At 41.2% G+C, this 18,002-nt stretch overlaps 1 protein-coding gene across 3 annotated transcripts in view; it reads right to left on the bottom strand.

Moving 5' to 3' along the window:
* Positions 1-18,002, bottom strand: part of BANP (BTG3 associated nuclear protein) — a 149,637-nt gene that overhangs the window by 120,272 nt on the left and 11,363 nt on the right. For 2 of the 3 annotated variants that reach the window (XM_081017827.1, XM_081017826.1), the window contains exons 2-4: positions 15,869-15,997; positions 15,166-15,260; positions 12,995-13,194 (exon numbers count right to left, since the gene is read on the bottom strand). In XM_081017827.1, the coding sequence (XP_080873953.1) occupies positions 12,995-13,194; positions 15,166-15,260; positions 15,869-15,938 (365 nt within the window). In that variant the 5' untranslated portion in view covers positions 15,939-15,997. Of the gene's footprint in view, positions 1-12,994; positions 13,195-15,165; positions 15,261-15,868; positions 15,998-18,002 lie in introns of those variants that run through there. The other variant, XM_081017828.1, reaches the window with a different exon arrangement.

The following is an 18,002-nucleotide window of genomic DNA, read 5'->3' as shown; positions in this document are numbered from 1 at the left end:
GGGATTTATTTTATTATATTTTTATTCCATGTCCTGACATATATGTAAATATATGAAAAGATGCCACTTGTGGGGAGTAGCAGTAGCAACAGCAGAAGAGAGCTACAGCCTTCATGTCCATCTTTGGGCTTCTCAGAGGAATCTGACTGGCCATTAAGGGAATCAGGATATTAGGCTAGACCAGGGGTCTGCAAACTTTAAGACAAAAAGAGCCACTTGGACCCATTTCCGAAGAAAAAAAAACTGGGAGCCGCAAAACTCGTCATTATAAAAATAACTTTTTTGTCACTTTTTTAATTATTTCTTTGTTTGACCCCTCAGAATTACTCCTCCTCATAGAAATAAACGTTAAATTAACAAGTTACCTTTTTCTGTGTGTGTGTTCTTCACTCCCCTTCAAAACAGTGACCAGCGTACATGCCCCCTTTCAATGTAGCGGGCAGGCGGGAAGGTGACGTCGGGATGGTGCGTGACTAACGCACGCACTGCCCCCATGCGACGTCACAGCCAGTACAGCGCCCGCCACAGTGGGGAGTGTCGGGGCGCACAATGCGCCTCCTCCCCTCGCTAGTAATCCTCCCCGGAGCCGCGGCAAAGGTGTAAAAGAGCCACATGCAGACCTTTCGTCTGATGCAGCAGGGCTCTTATGACCTGCCCACACAGTTTTCAATCAATACCATTTCTGACAGCTTGCATTAATAAACAAGTAAAAACAAACCAAAGACACCCATTAGCAAGATGCTAAGCACCTCAGGGGGACACGGGTGGCACTGCGGGTTAAACCACAGAGCTTAGGACTTGCCGATCAGAAGGTCAGCGGTTCGAATCCCCGTGACGGGGTAAGCTCCCGTTGCTTGGTCCCTGCTCCTGCCAACCTAGCAGTCTGAAAGCATGTTAAAGTGCAAGTAGATAAATAGGTACTGCTCCGGCGGGAAGGTAAACGGCGTTTCCATGCGCTACTCTGCTTCGCCAGAAGCGGCTTAGTCATGCTGGCCACAGATGTACGCCAGCTCCCTCAGCCAATAAAGCAAGATGAGCGCCGCAACCCTAGAGTCGGCCACAACTGGACCTAATGGTCAGGGGTCCCTTTACCTTTACCTTTTAAGCACCTCAGGAGAAAAAGATTCTACACTTGCCCTCTCCCTGAAGAGCTAGCTTTCTACTTATAGGCAGATTTCCCCCACACACCTGCATTCTGAAGAGACACAATCTTCTCTACTACTTCATTCTGTTGCATATAGAGACCAGCCCTAAGAGGCAGGTCCTTTTCATGTTCCAACATGGGGTGCGGGGGGTTGCACATCTATTAAGATTATGTGGCCATGGCCCTCAAGCTGCAACAGGACAGAGAAAAGAGGCAATGCTTCAGATATCCCCAGGCTATGGATGTGGGACACTGAAGCCAAGGGAGACAATTGCCTTCTAAAGGATCACAAGTATACAAGCCCCACACAAATGAGGGGGTCCTTTGTGGCAGCACAAGTCATGGTGGAAGGACAACTGCACTGGAAAAACCTTCACAGTGCTTGATTTCATTAACATGACTGGTCTCCCTGGTTGCAGCTGATTGAATAGGCGGGGCAAACAGTGTTTGTGCTTGCCAAATGCAGCTCTTAATTTCACACCTTGAAACTTCACTTTGGATCCCAAGTATCCGGAGCATCACAACAAGGCAGACATTATAATGATAGCCTATGTGATTATTAAAGTCACTTCATGGTCAGAAGCCAAAACATACCAGCCATCCTCCCAATGTGACTCATGAACTTGAAAGATTTATGAAGTTGTGGTCAATTTGCAAAACGAACAGGCAAAAAAGCAGCATTTATTAAAACAGCAAAAACATTCCGAGTATGTTTCTAAAAAAGCACCTTTCAGTTCCGATATGCACAAAAAACTGTGGCTTTCTCTAAGCTACAGAAGACATTTATGCTGGGGTTTATCCCCTCAGCCCTAGCTCTACAAAGAGTCCCTTTGAATGGGCAGACAAGCACATAGGGATGATTTAATGGTTTCAAGTCCAACTTCACCAACCAATACGGAAAGCCTGTTTAAATAAAGTCTGTTGCGGTTTGTTTTCCTCTGGGGGAGGCCATTTAACACAGAGGCATTGCCCACTGTAACCATTCATGAAAAAAATGCTGCATTCAATTGCAAAAGGTTCATTTATGGAGCAATTGTCCGGCTGATGCTTCTATGACTCACAGATCCCAAGACTGGGAAAGAGAAGCTCGCTGCTGTTTTACAATACGTAGACATCGGTTTAAGAAAAAAAGAACTTGCTCATACATTCCCTGTTATGAGCTGTTATTTTTAAACATGGCCAAAAAGCTTTGATAATGAAATTTACATCCCTAAATGTAAAGGTCTCTAAATAACCCTTTGGCCCCAGCTTTTAATACAGGCTATGAAGCTGGTAAAGAAGAGAAATAAACCTGGATAATGTCCATGTTGAGGTAAGTCAGCTTTTTTATTTCTTCGTTTTTAACATTTGTTAGTTGATTTATAGTGCTCAGGGCAACCCAAAGCAACTTGCCACTTATTTAGCACTCTGTGGGGGTATACGTGTGTGTGTGCACGCACACATGCAGGTAACACTCCACATCCATCCTTTCCAGTCACAATTTACATACAGGCTCTCCTCAGTCTTATTCTTAAAGACACCCCTACTGTCATGCACCCCAACTTACTACAAGGTGGCTTTTAAAGCTTGCATTTTCAACCTGATCCCTATATGCAAAAATTATACATGCCAAGTATTTTGAGCTCATAAGTGCCAAAGGTTCAGCTTTATATATAATACTTTTCTGCCCCCTTCTGTTTACTATTAACTAAACCAAGAAAAATCTCATCCAACTCACTGAATTTGAGAACAATGCTTTCAAACATTTACTAAGATATCCAGAATTACCAGCATAGAGGTCAATTCCAAAATGATGGTTTCTGGTATCTTCACTTGTACTTTGCACTATGGACCTCACTGATATGGATGCAAGTTCCATAAGAATAATATGGCTTTCTAGATCATACCCCAAAATAAAACATGTGGTGAAGCTGCTAAGTACCCTAAAATGGTGTGTTTTGTTTTAAAGGGCACAGCAAATGGAAGCCAGCATGAGTCAGTGGCTAAAGTGTTAGATCTCTTTAAAACAAAGGAGATGACAACTTAACAGAGATTAGACCTCCTTGCTCATATATATATATATACTGCAAAAAGTCACACTTCTATAAACATGTGCACAACCTATGGCAATGCACTGCATGCTTTGCAAAGAGAGATACCATCTCCTCTCTAGAAACAGTCTTCAACCCCCTTAACCTGAATTAGTGAACATCTGCTCCATTCTTTGGGACCTCAAAATAGACAGAAGGGAGCTCAAACACACACACCCCATACACAAATTCCCTCATAAGGCGTATAATGTGGCAATCAGTCCTTCCACAGGAATGTGTATAGGATTTGATGTTGTTTAGTCGTGTCCGACTCTTCATGACCCCATGGACCAGAGCACGCCAGGCACTTCTGTCTTCCACTGCCTCCTGCAGTTTAGTCAAACTCATGCTGGTAGCTTCCAGAACACTATCCAACCATCTCGTCCTCTGTCGTCCCCTTCTCCTTGTGCCCTCCATCTTTCCCAACATCAAGGTCTTTTCCAGGGAGTCTTCTCTTCTCATGAGGTGGCCAAAGTATTGGAGTCTCAGCTTCAGGATCTGTCCTTCCAGTGAGCACTCAAGGCTGATTTCCTTAAGAATGGATAGGTTTGATCTTCTTGCAGTCCATGGGACTCTCAAGAGTCTCCTCCAGCACCATAATTCAAAAGCATCAATTCTTCAGCGATCAGCCTTCTTTATGGTCCAGCTCTCACTTCCATACATCACTACTGGGAAAGTGTATAGGATTACAGTTTGATAATCACACAAATTGAAAACCAATTCTCCTGATTTATGAAAGCTAGATCAATTCTGCTTCCACCTTACTATTTGCTATTCCTGACTGTTCAGGATGGATCACAATCCTTCTAAAGGAACATCAGAACTCAAACATCTCTGGTTTTGTTGCTTTCATATTTCTTCTTTTCTGGTTATAGTTATCACCTTGTTAATTTACGTTCTTCTTTGAAATCTTTTATAAAGTTTTCTGGCTTGCAGAGATGTTAAGATTTTACAAGATCTTTTTACAGTAATCGTTTGCAACATGAAGCTTGTTATTGTTCTTTGCCTTAAGATACGTGATTAAAAATTCAGATACAATCCCTTTAGTCCGCCCCCCCAAGCCATGTATAAAAAAAACCTGGCAAGTTGCATTTGATCTTACTATTTATCTATCAGTTGCTTGAAGCACTCGACTTGTTACATGAAGCCTTCAACAATCCTAAAATAAATGGCTTATTAGAAAACAATAGCAGCTGGCTTAGAAAACATGAAGTAAATGCAGTTCAGATCTCGGTCAGTCCAAGAAGGTTTGACAAATGTAATTCTGCAATGTGTTCGCATGAATGATTGGACTCCACTATCAGTCCCATAAGCAGCATTGGCTTTAATTCTTAATTCTATAAACTGACCTTGTGAAACTCAACACCAGTGCTCATATTGGAAAGGGCTATGTTTTTCCAGGGCTTGTAATATGTCAGCACCAAACTATTGAATCCTTGGCTCCTTCACCTTAAGTGCAAGAATGGAAGAATGTGAGACTTCAGACAGAACAAGTGCTGAACCAATTTAAGGGGGCAACTCTCCTCTTGACTGAGGCTTACAGTCTTCTCTCAGGGGACACTCCCTTGAGCCCATGAATCTGGAGCACAGTCTTTGGCAGGTCACTCTCAGACTCCATAGATAAAATGGGAAGAAAAGTGATTTCCCAAGCCATTGTACTTGTAGGAGACAGGAAGCTGCCTTTTACAGAGTCAAACCATAACGGATTTAGCTCAGAAATGACTTCAGTGACAACTGGAAGCAACCTTCCCAACTCTACGTGCAGATGCCAATAACTCAACCAGTGACCTTTTGCATGCTTAATAATGGAGCAAGGATGCTTGCAATAAGGTTAACTGTAAAGCATTTTGCAATGTCTATGTGTTATATAAATTAAGTTGTTACTCACTCAGTCATCAATTGACCATCAGCTAGTCCTAATAGTAATGGTTAGAATTATGAGAAATTGCAGCAGACAGACATCCAAAGAATTTTCAAGTACATTGATTCAGCAAGGATGGGAACAAGCTCCTATCCTGAATGTTGAAGAGAACCTGTATCTGCATGCTTGGGGCTCTAGAGTGAGGAAGAATGGTAAAAGGGTAAAAGGAAGAGAATTCATATGTAAACCAAATTTTTGAGTGCTGAATACAATATCCAATGAATTATCACATCTGCTACTCTTAAGTGCTGGAAAAGGAGGATTAGCGCACACCCCAGAGACTAAGCCATCAAAGTTTTGTGATTAAAACTACAACACATTTTCCTATTTTAAACCACATGGCCAAGCCTGTGGGATAGTTTATTGAAATCAATGAACATCTTTACGATTCAAATATAAAGAAAAGGGGGGGAAGGACACGCACCAAGCTTTGCTGCTGACAGCCAGAAGATAGCCTAGCTAATGTATTGGTGTTGATGCAAATGTATATATGTATAACTTAATTACTTTCTCCTTAGGATTCTAAACTTTCATTTATTTTATTTATTGAGTCTATATATTCTTGTTCATATTTGCACATTACTTTCCTAAGGGCAATATACACAGCAACTTCCCTCGCTCTGCATTATTGAATTATACCAGTACACCAGCCAATAAACCGTTCCAGCTGGCATACCAGAGATATGGCACAAGATGTATCCCATCAATCAAAACCTAACACATCCAAATCTGCTGAATCCTGAGAACAAGACACATTGCATATCTCACAGCTACACCTACAAAATGCACACATACCAAGGTTACATACAGTGGCAGTCACCAGATTCCCTTTATGAAACACACATGATAAATGCTTGGTTACATTTGGCAACTGAAAAGGAAACTATTCCTTTGCTGCTGTGCTGAAAACAAATCCAAGACACACAACAAGTCAAGTCAACATTTCCTAAGTGTTTTGTAGTTTAGACCCATTTTTAAAACAGATAAAGAATCTACACTACAGAGCAAAAGCTTCTAGAAATAAAAGCTTGCTGGGCAAGCAGAACTACTGGTGCCACCTGGATGGATCATGACCAACACACTGGACCTGGAATATCAGAGCTTTGATTCTGTGTGCCCCTGCACATTTTCTAGCACATTAACAGAATCATGATGGTTACAATATGATGAAATCTGATGTCATACTGCAGTAAAAAGAAAACATGGCTGTCAATTATCATGTTGGAAGCTGTGGTCAGCATATTTCCTTGAAGGATAAGATAATTCTGGAGCCAGACGTTTAGGAAATTAAAGAGACTGCGGCCCAAGGCCAGATAATGCATGTCGGGAACAGGCAGGATGAAAAGATGAACAGAGCTGAAGAAAGCTAAGTGAGGCTAGGAATACTCCAAATATATTAAAATATTTAAAACATGCACTTCATCCAATGATGCAGGCATATGCCCGCAAAAGCTCAGCTCACAACCAACAAATTAAGTCTCTCAGGTGCCGTAAAACTCTTTGTTTTTGCCGCAGATGAACATAGTAGTCATATTTCTCATTGATACACACCTCTCTCTTCCTCTCTTTCCCAGAGAAAAAAAGTACACAGTTCTTGGCTGATTTAAAGCTCCATGGTAAAACACAAATCTGAAAACAGCTCCCTCTCTAGTATATTAATTTAGCAACAAAAATAAATAGAGCACATAAAAACATCCACATAGTATTAGAAGGCCACAGGCCTGGCTTGGTAGATAAGACTAAAAGCTACATATTTATTTCCCACCTATTTATTTAATCATTATTACAACTCTCCTTAGTTATGGGCCATTAAGTGACTGTTTTTTAAAAGAATGTGCATGAGAGCGGAGATAGTCTCTCTGTGTGTAACACCTTCTCACTTTCTGATCAATAAGGCAGGGAAAACTTGACATGGATCCCTTTCAATTCCACTCATTCACCACTTATTTTCTACACAAAACCTTGAAACACATGGGCCCCTTGTCACTATACAGGAAAGGATGGGCATTTCTCAGGCAGGGGCTTCTACAGTCTAGAATTACTCAATCAAAATTTTGAAAAGGAAGGAAATTCTACTGCAAAGTGCAGCATCAGAAGACTCAGACATTCTATATCACAATCCAAAAGGAATGAAAAGCTGGGATGTGTAAATTAAATTGTTCTTCTAAAGCCAGCACACTGTAACACCAAGTTGGCACAGAAAGATGGAGTGGACAGTGGAATAAAAATCAATGCCCTTTGGCACTTTAAGTATCAACGTAATTATTGTATCATTATCCTTTCTTTCTTGGGCTCTTGGGCTCTTGCTTTGTCTCAGGTTCTTTGCTGGTTTTGCTACAACAGACATACCCAGATATACAGGAAACACCCTTATGCCCAACAGATTCTGAGGAAGAACTGAGAAGGTTGAGCTCAGACCTTGTGCTCATCCATTCTTCTTGCAAAAGGTAGAGGACTACAAAGACAGAGAAGAGTACTTCAGGCAAATGACCACCCACAAAGAAAATGTCAATAAGAGAGGTTCAGTTTCTGGGACCACAGTCTATATGTTCCTACTTGTCAGGAGATGGGCAGCATCTCATGAAGATGATTGGCAGAAGCATGATGAATCTGATCAAGAGGACTTTAAACTAAATCCTATAGGGAAAGAGAAAACAGCCTGACGGTAAGTTCACTAAAGACAAGGACTATGACGCTACAGCAAAAACCAGGAGGTACTGTAGGTGCCAAACTCAACACTAAGATACCGTAGTAAGGGAAACTCGGAGCAGAATATTCAGTGCTTTCTGTGTCTATACACTAACAGGTATGGAAAACAAGATGAGCAGCAACTACTACTTCAGGACAGTAAGTATTTTTTGATAGGAATAACAGACTTGATGGGGATGACTCATGTTGGTCAATAAATAAATAAACTATAGATGCAAAAGAAAAGGAGAGGAAGTAACATTAAATGTCAAATGTGTATGCCTTCTCAGAAATTCAAGAGAGTGAACAAGGTATCCCATTTGGGTAAAATAAATGGTAATAGAAATAAAACAACATTGTAGCCGCATTCTACAATAATTTGCAAAGCCAAGGTAAGGATGTCAATGACGCTTTCTTGTCTCAAATTACACATGTTTCAGATAGTCAGTAGCAATCTGGGACTTCAACTACTCTGATATCTGTTGGGCAACAAACACCGCTAAGCACAGAATCTCCAACAAATTCCTGCCATGCTTTGCTGACAACTTTTTCTTTCAGTAAGGGGCAGAAAGGAATGAGGAGATCAGCTATCCTTGACTAAATCTCAACCAATGAGATAACGTAGTAGAAACCTTTTGGAAAGTGACCGTGTAATGCTGAAATTCATGATGCTATGGAAAACTAAAAGGGGAGTGCTGTTGTGTTCATGTTCTGCTTGTAAATTTCAATGGATAGACTCCGAGTACAACTAATACTGGATCCAACCCTATGATTCTAAGGACAATTTACATAATACATTTTCATCCATGTGAGCAGTCTCATCCTGCCTAGGGGATGTTCATGCAAATTTAAACAATGCTATGACCTGAGAATCACAAATTTCTAGATTGCAGCATCTAAAAAAGGGCTCTGCCACCAGAGATTGAGACTGCTGACTGGGAAATTAATATGCCAAAAGGAATATGCTTAAACAGTATCACTTTTTTAAAAAAAAAGTACCGTAATAAAAAAGAGCAGCCTAAAGCAGTAAAACAGGCTCAGGTCTTGATTATGAAAAATGCATGTCACATCACTGTAAGCAGTTAACTGACATATAACTCCAACAAAGTTTCCAGGCACTGGAAATAAAATACCATAACATGTATAAGTGTTTATTTTTGAGGGGGGAAAGAGCAAGCTTGCTTTTTGGGGCACTCAATCAAGACAGGGTTGTTGGGCTTAAAACCATCTGTCCTACACCATTTTGCTCACTAGAACACCCAAAGTTTGTGTTACAGATTGGGGGAGAGGAACGTTAACCACCATAATCATGGCAAGCAGCAGAGAAGGTAGGGATCTCTCTCACTCAGGTAAAGAAGCTGAGCACCTAAATGAAAAAAAAAAGCCTACTGAAATTGGCACGTATTCACTACAGTCGACACTCAAGGCAGAGGATGGGAACAAAAAGAGAAAAGGCAAACGCAACAGGTTTCTACTAAAAATAACTATTGTGAAGCAAGAACTGATCTCAGGCCAGGCTCAGGCTAGATGCAAGTCGCAACAAGACTCGGGCTAGGTGCTGGGCATTTGGCTACACTACAGGAAAGCAGAGCTCTGGTGCTGCTTCAGCAACCATCAAACTGAGACCGAGAATTGAACTGCAGGTTCTAAACTTATGCTAAACATTATCAGTCCTAGGTTCTGATCCGAAGATGCCCAAGTGAATTCACCCTCACCATCAAAGTGACTGAAAAGAACAATGGCTCCCACATCAACTCCCATATACACACCAACTCATGGGACTGCAGTTATCATTTTCACGAGTCTTTCCATCACCTCTATGGTGAACAGAGGAAGTAAATGTCTTCATTGCTTTTCTTTTACCCTGGGGACAGCACAACTTTTTTTTTTTAACCTGCAGTCAAAGTCACCAGGTTGGAAGGGGCTGGAGGAGGTTCTATGCTACACCTCTCACTCATATTTCATTAATATAGATAACAAAAGAAATGTGGTTGCTACCTAGAAAGAAAAATGCTTCTTAGAAGGGGAAATCCCGAACCAGTTTTCCTTTAAGCCCAAAGCAAAAAGTAATTTAGTAAAGCATACAAATCTAATTAAAGACTCTTAAAGATAAGGCAAGTGATAACAACTCTCTCCTGCTCTTTCCCTACCTACAGCACCGCTTCTGTCTTGAAGAGCATAAATTTCTACTTTCTTTTATGGAAGCTGATATTTATGATGAGCCCATAAAACAGCAAGGCTCATTTCGCTGGCATTTAATGGCAATGGAAAGCAGAGCAAGACCATATATCATCACTATATAACATATATCTCAACTAACAAAACTGTGTTCTTTCCACCTGGGAAGAAAACATTTTCAATAAAAGTACTTCCCCAGGTGAGAGATTAATTGTGAAGCTCCATCAGAATGCCTATCAAAGGCCCCCAAGTCTTCAGAAGGCAAAGCACAGCCTCGGGGCACATGCTAAATCTGTCAGATAGTCTAATTAGTAAAAGCTGGTGGAGAGTGACATTCGCTGGACATGCATTATTGGGTTCCTAACCAAGTTATTCGCCTCAAGAAATCTCCTTCATAGTGCATTTTCAGCAAAAAGGCCAACGCAAGAGGAAAGATTATACAAGACAGGGTATACACACCAGTGGTAATACAACACATTAAAAACTGCTTCTTGCTAATAAATTATGGATAGGAAATGGCTCAGTTTGCCTGTAACACTAACCCAAACTATGGCTTAGCGCAAATGTGCAAGCATGCATATCCCTGGAGAGGAGATTGCAGCCACTTTGTTCCTCCTCCAGATCTGCTGCTGATGTGCTGAGCAATAGTTTAGTTTAGTGTGTCATCCAAACCCAGGCTCGTGGTTAATCTTCTCCAGGCAAACCACAAGCTGTAAACGAAGAACAACCCTTGGTTACAGTTTGCAGTTTGTCTGAAATGAGTCAAACCACAAGCCTGTGTTTGGACTACATACTACACAAACCATGGATTAGGTCACACAATGCAGCAGCAGGGCATGGAAGCCTGTGATCTCTTCAGAACCTGTACATTTGCACTAAGCCATGGTTTGGCTTAGCATTATGTAAGAACTGGGTCAACGCAACCTAATTTCTGTTTTTCATGCAAGATAAGAAGGCACACCAAAGTTCACAGTACTGGCTCCAATAGGGACGCAAGCAGACTTTCTTAGATTTGGGTGAAACCATCCTGACAAACATCCAAAATATTTGGAAAGATCTTTTTCTATAGGAGGGTAAGCAGACAGAGACAAACTGAAGTTTATGGCACAGCAGCAGCTTGACCACAACGCAGCACACGCTAGTCTTGCTGCCAATGCAGGGGAATGCTGGGATTCACTCCCAATAATCCTTCCACAGAGGGGTACATGGTTACTAGCATTATGTTTATATAATACTTGGGGTATGGAATCATAGACTGAGATGGCTGAGATGATCAGCACTGTAAAAAGTCCAGTATCATTTTAACATGTGCATTAAAAAGTAGCAAAGCTATGAATTGTACATTCATGAAATAAATAGATTCCACTGAGTATATCTGCAAGTATCTGTAAGGAATGAAATGTTATAAAAAAAACTGGGCATGAGAGGAGCGTGAGTTGGAAAGAAACCAAAGAAGAAGCCATCCAGTAAAGGATTAGGGCTAAACATGGATGCCAAATCAGATAGGGAAGGATTTGTATGTCAACAAAAGATGTTCTGTGCTGCTGATGTGCAAGCCTGTCATTATGAAGCCAGAAGAGAACAGCTTCTTTCTGTGAGTATCCAGGGCACCTGCAATACTGAGATCACTTTCTAGCATCACATACCAGAAAAATATTCAGAAACTTGCAGAGTTCGCCAATGAATTTTAAAGATATATATAGATACAGATATAGATATAGATATCGTATACAGATAGAAAATACACCCAGGTGATGAAAGAAGTAACTGTTCAAACGCAACTATTTAAGACAGTAAAAGCAAAGGAAAGTATAAGCAAGTGAAGTACAAAAGGTAAAGCAAAAAAGTGGTTATTGTTCAGAATGGGTTAGGAAGAACCTCCCTAAGAATCAAAAGTATTATACTACAGAAAACCCTCCAAATAAAGGGATGATAACAGAAATTCATTGGCTGCTTTAAAACAGGTGTGGGGAACATTTGGCTCTCTAGATGCAGGCATGCTCTCTTCAACCCATATTATGTCTTCATTTTATATGTCTGATGCATTTTGGCTTCCTGCCCTCTGACTGGACCATACTATCTATGAGACTAAAGGTAAAGGGGCTGTGAACCACACTAAAATACATACCAAATTCAGCACCAAAGAAAGCTTAATTCTGTGACAAAATTAATTATGCAAATCCAATTGTGCTATTTATACAAAGTTAGTGTGGAGTAGCCAGAATCTATACAGAGCCCCAAAGTCATGCCTTCTAACCACTGCCTGCTCAGGCTTCCAAGAGATTGCTAGTTATTACACTATGGATGGGGAACATCTGGTCCTCCAAGTCCCTCCAGCCCTGGTGAGGGATGATGCAAGCTGTTGTCCAACATCTGAAAGGCCATGGATGTTGACAGACGCATTAGCGAGCCCTAAGAGCTAGAAGTTTGCTTTAAAAAGCAAATGCTCAAATTGTGAAACCATATTTTTCATCAGGCCTTTGATGCATAATATGTCTGGACCACAGCATGTAGTTAATTAACTGTTCTTAACTGACTGTAATCTTTTATTATTGGTATTTATTTTTGTATATCACCCTAGTCTTTGTGTTTATGTTATATAAATAAATTCTCAGAATGCTGAATTCGTCATTGAAAGGATAAAAATGAAAACCCAGCCAATTGCCCCAGGATAGACTAGGAGCGATCTGCCACCAAGCTAAAACAGAAGCCAAGCCACTCCATCTGTAATGTACCCTACACCCAGGCAAAAGCTAAGGCAAAATGTGGTAGCATTTCCAAGTCATTCACAAAGTAAGGGGGCGTGTTCAGTCTCTGTCTCACAGGAAGCAATACTGTGAACCTGACAGTGCAATAGCCCCTGAGAGGAATTCATTTGTCATTCTAAACTGCATACCAAGCTCCTGACAGTTATCCAGAAAGCTGCCCAGCTTGTTCATGCCAAGCAGATGCCCTGGAGACAGCACAGGCTGTCCTCACACATTAATGTCTTACCATCTCACTTTGTTGCATGTCTGTGTAGCACCAAGGGGGGAACCTGCCACCATGGGGACTTGGATAGGGCTATGCTGCTTGTTCATGACAAGGTCCAGTTTCTCTTCCAGTGATTTGCAAGTAGCTTCCAGGGCTAGCAGCTTTGCTTCAATACTATCCAATCGCAGGCATATTGTCTGATTAATGGAATACAGGAACGACTAGGGAAGAGAAGCAGCCAAATAAAACAGTGGTATATATATATATATCTTCAAAGAACATACACACATCAATATTCATCTGAATGCCCCGTTTACTAAAGGAGCACTATCAGGCCACCTGGTCACTAAGTACGATCATCCGCAAAGTTGATGGAATATCACAGCATTATTGAGGCTTACCTGCAAGTCTCAGTTTAGAAGGCTCTGAATTTGAGGTCAAACTCCAGAACCTTGTTTTCAATGCCATTACTTTACCCTTAATATGGGTGTCTCCGAGGATATGCAGTCATCAAATGGTTTCCAGAAAGTGGTCATAATACCTATGTCTGCCTAGGACCCTCGTACCTACGGGACCGCCTCTCCTGGTATGCCCCGCGGAGCCCTTAAGGTCCATAAATAGCAACACTCTAGAGGTCCTGGGCCCTAAGGAAGTCAGATTAGCCTCAACCAGGGCCAGGGCCTTTTCAACACTGGCTCCAGTCTGTCTCATGAAACCAGGGCCCTGCGGGATCTGATTTCTTTCCGCAGGGCCTGTAAGACAGAGTTGTTCCACCTGGCCTTTGGCTTGGAATCAGCCTGATTCCCCTCCCCCTCTTTCCTTTTCCTTCAGTGATGGAACCCCTATTTGGGGACTTCCCTGGCTTTCTTCTGGCCCACGTAGGACCAATCTGGATAGTTGGCCTTGGTGAAGATTTGATGTTTTCTCCCCCCAGTTTTGATCTGGGCGTCCACTGAAATGAGGCTGCATTTTAAGTTGTATTTGAATCAATTGTTATTATACCTGATGTTAGCTGACCTGAGCCCGGTCTTGGCTGGGGAGGGCCGGGTATAAATAAAAATTATTATTACTATTATTATTAATGAAATCTTTTCATTTTAACATAAAACATTCAACTCTAGCAGATCACTTAGGTCTTTGCAAAACACATGTCCACCACTTCTAGAAACACAGGTGGTGGGGACATGTGGTGAGGCCATTTCCACTGTAGTAGGCTGTGGAAATATTTTTTCTTAATGATACCCCAATCTCAGGTAAGATCTATATTGCTCTAGCAGGCCCTAGGGCTTGATATCTGATCTGTTATCCTACGCCTCCCACCAAAGTAATTTTTAATCTGATGTTCCAATAGGTTTTAAACTAAGCGGCACTTTGGTTGTTTTTGGAAACAAAGGAGGGATATAAATATTTTGTAATCAATTCCCAAAGTTTTGGGTTCTGAAGCAAGTTTGGTAAATATACATACACACACACACCCTTTGTGCAATTACTGTGATTAAGTTCCTAAAGAAATAACAAAAGAGCAGCATTAAGAAGAACCTTCCCCACATTACGAAATATTTTTGTTTTGATTTTCACTTTGTTTTGATTTACTTAAAGAAATTTCTATTGTGCCCCCTGGTGGACTTTAATTAAAAGTTACACAGAAGAAGCAAATTTAGCCCGTTAGGTTAGTTATTCAAGATAGAAAAAACAGCTTGGGAAAAATACAATGCTTAAATTAACTAGTTAACAAAATATTAAGCAATTTCCCTACAGAAGGAGCTTAGGCATACAATAAAATTTAGCCCCTGAAGGGCTTTTGATGCAACCACCTCTACTATCTGCCCAATAGCCCCATAAACAAGTACCTAGTACTAGGAGTATGGAGTCAATCTGCTGTGGCAAGATTCTTGGGTTAGCTTCTGAAGCCTCTGTCTCTGTCTTTCTTAAGGAGAACAAGAAACCTGCAGCTGCAGACAATTTAGAAGTCTTTAGCCCACAATACAGAGATGGGGGAACCTGTGGACCTCCAGATGTTGCTTAACTACAACTCCCATCACCATTGGTTATGATGGCTGGGACTGATGGGAAATGGAATGCTACAACATCTGGAGGGCCACAAAGTCCCCATCCCTGCAGTAACAGAACCTACCCTTGTCCATCCAGTACTTGACAACATGTAGTAAATAACAACAAATGTCCACAGGCACCTTAATTGAGGGATCCTGGCAATTAATTTCGATCCGTTGACGCTTTATAGGTGGGTCTACATCTTCCTCTGTCACATCATGATTTTCCAACACAACTGCAAAACAAAAACAGAGAAGCTATTTTCAGAATTTCCAGAAAGGACACTGCACAACCAGTACAAATTAAATACAGCCTTTGAATGCAAAGTTGCCACTTGAGTACATGCAAGGAAATTCCTTTCTCCAATCCTATTTTAACAGCTGAAGCTACCTCCTATCTGAGGGTGTTTCAATGGTTGATTCAGACTGAGATAAGCTCTAGATCCATGCTCCCAAATAGGCCAAGCCACAGTCTACATCAGGTTTGCCAACCATCTTCAATCATGTTGTATCCTAACATGCATTCTGTTGCTGTTGGCTGCCAGCACCTCAGTCTCAGTTGCCATGCTTCAGTATCATAAGAAATGTTTAGGGCACAGTACAATATGAGACACAGGAAGTAGGGACTGGAAGAAGAGCACATAAACTCTGGGTGTGTGGTAGCCTGTCTCTACTAAAGCACTATTTTATTTAGTCCCAAAGAAACATGAGATTCTATAGATCAGTTCATCATCATTCTTCATTTGTACAAGACATATAATAAAACATACATGCAACCAACAGCCTTTGCATTTATTCCTCTCTGTGTTACATCTCCCACTGTGTGTCCCCTCCAACAGCATACCTGGATGATCCGGATTCAAGTCCTCAACAGCAATTTGAACCACCTCAGCTAAATCCTGTTCTGTCATCATTCAGAAACAGGCAGCAGCGCTGGTCCTGAAGAGATGTATCAGTTCATGCAAATCTGATCCTGTAAAACATTGTTAAGAAGAAATTGTAATAAACACAGTGGATTCAAGAGTCACCATATGTCACAAGGGGGTAAGAGTATGTTCAAATCATATTTATGAGCTTTTTCAAAAAGATTTTTATTCATTTCTCTTTTTTTTAGAAAACATCCCATTGATCCTCATAAAGAACCAGGTTTCCATCGGTCATTTAGTACAGCACTGTCTCCAACAGCAACAATAGGCAGATAATTCATGCTGCATATACATGATTATATTACTATAGCAATCTGAAATCTCTCTCTACACACACAGAGAGAGAGAGAGAAAGAGAAACTCAATATTCACAATTACTAAATGCTAAGGTTAGAATTTCCCACTGCACTCATAAGAAGAAAAAGGAAGAAAAGGGAAGAAAAATCTACCCTTTTCTTACCCTTGGATGACTCATTGTGAGGACAGTCTCAAAAGCTCTTCATCTTGAAATTAGTTACAACATACTTGCACAATTTGCCTTCTAATGTAAACCATAAGAGGTGCGTAAATAGTGGCAGACATATTTTTCCCACCATTTTCATGCTTATATATTAAGATTCTAGGACAGTTAAAGAAATGATTGCTGACATCTTCCTTTTTTTAGCTTAACAGTGAAATTCTATACTTGTCTACTCAGACGTTAAGTCCCACTAAGTTCAGTGGTGCTTGCTTCCCAGGAAGTCAGCAGAGTTCTAGAAAATTAAATGTGTATATAGAGGCAAGCAATAGTTCTAAAGCAGGAACTTTGTTTTTAGATGATGCAGACACTGTAACATGCATACTCGTAACACCGACATAATTCTATGATTCTATTATTCTCTTCTAAGCAAGAGGGCATTTATTTATTAATATTCTACCCCACCTTATCCCCAAGGAAGACTAAGAAATCAATAATACTCAAAGCAGACAAAAGATTGAAAATTAAAGTAAGAGGTGAACTCAAATGTCACACAAGAAGACTTCCACTTCTGCAATAGAACTCTCCCTTCCTCTCCTCTCCTCACCACCCCCGCCCCCCGCAGCCCTCCACCCCACCCCCTGGACTGTCTTGGAGAATACACCAACTCTCTAGAGCAGATTGGGGCAGCATGGTGGATTGCAGGAAAGAGGAGAGGACGGGACTAGTCTTTACTGCAATCAAGTGATAGAGTGGCTTGCGCTCTGCCACTTCCTTCCCTAAGTCCTCTTTCCTTGTCCTGGACTGATCCAGTACATCTGTACACACAGATATATGAGGAATTATGCCAAAGAGAGAGGCATTCTCATAAACCAGTCTTCTCCAAACTGGTGCTCTCCAGATTTTTTGAACTACAACTGCCATCAGCCCTAGCATCATGCAGCAGCATCCAAAACATCTGAAGGGCACCTGGTTGAGGAAGGCCGTCGTAGGCTCTCTTTGTCAGCACAAAATGAGATCTGGAAGCTGCTTTGGTTTGAATTAAATCAGTTTTCTCTCTCCAGTCTCCAGAGTTTCCACAATTCAGCTCCTGCAATATTCAGTTCCAATCCCAGCATTCAGCTCTGGTTCTAGAGCCAAACATTTTTCAGCACTGTCCCCCTGGAGTTCCCTGTCAGGGATTGTTAGAGGTCTTATTAAAGGAAATCTCCAGCCTCCAAAAGCTGAATTAAAATTGCTAGAGCAATCCACATCTGCATTTCCCACACTTGGAGGAGGGGGAGAAATGGAGAGAGAGAGAGAGAGAGAGAGAGAGAGAGAGAGAGAGAAGAACAGGCAGATTGAGGGGGGTTTTCAATACCTGAAGCAAAAAAAATATTGGGGAAATAAACTTCATTTGCCAGTGGAAATGGCAATTTATCATTAACCACAAGCACTGAATCAAAGCCAACTGCACACAACGACTTTTCCCTTCTTCTGCTCAAATATAAGAATGCAATTAAAACAGGCAGGTGGAGAACACCACAGCATCGCCCAGGTTCCTGGACCAGCCAAGGCAGCAGCTGCTCATTACAAAAAATATATGCATTCTAGAG

This window comes from Podarcis pityusensis (genome assembly GCF_964106645.2).
Source record: "Podarcis pityusensis genome assembly, chromosome: 8".
Taxonomy (NCBI): domain Eukaryota; kingdom Metazoa; phylum Chordata; class Lepidosauria; order Squamata; family Lacertidae; genus Podarcis; species Podarcis pityusensis.
This window is presented reverse-complemented; position numbering and strand designations above follow the sequence as displayed.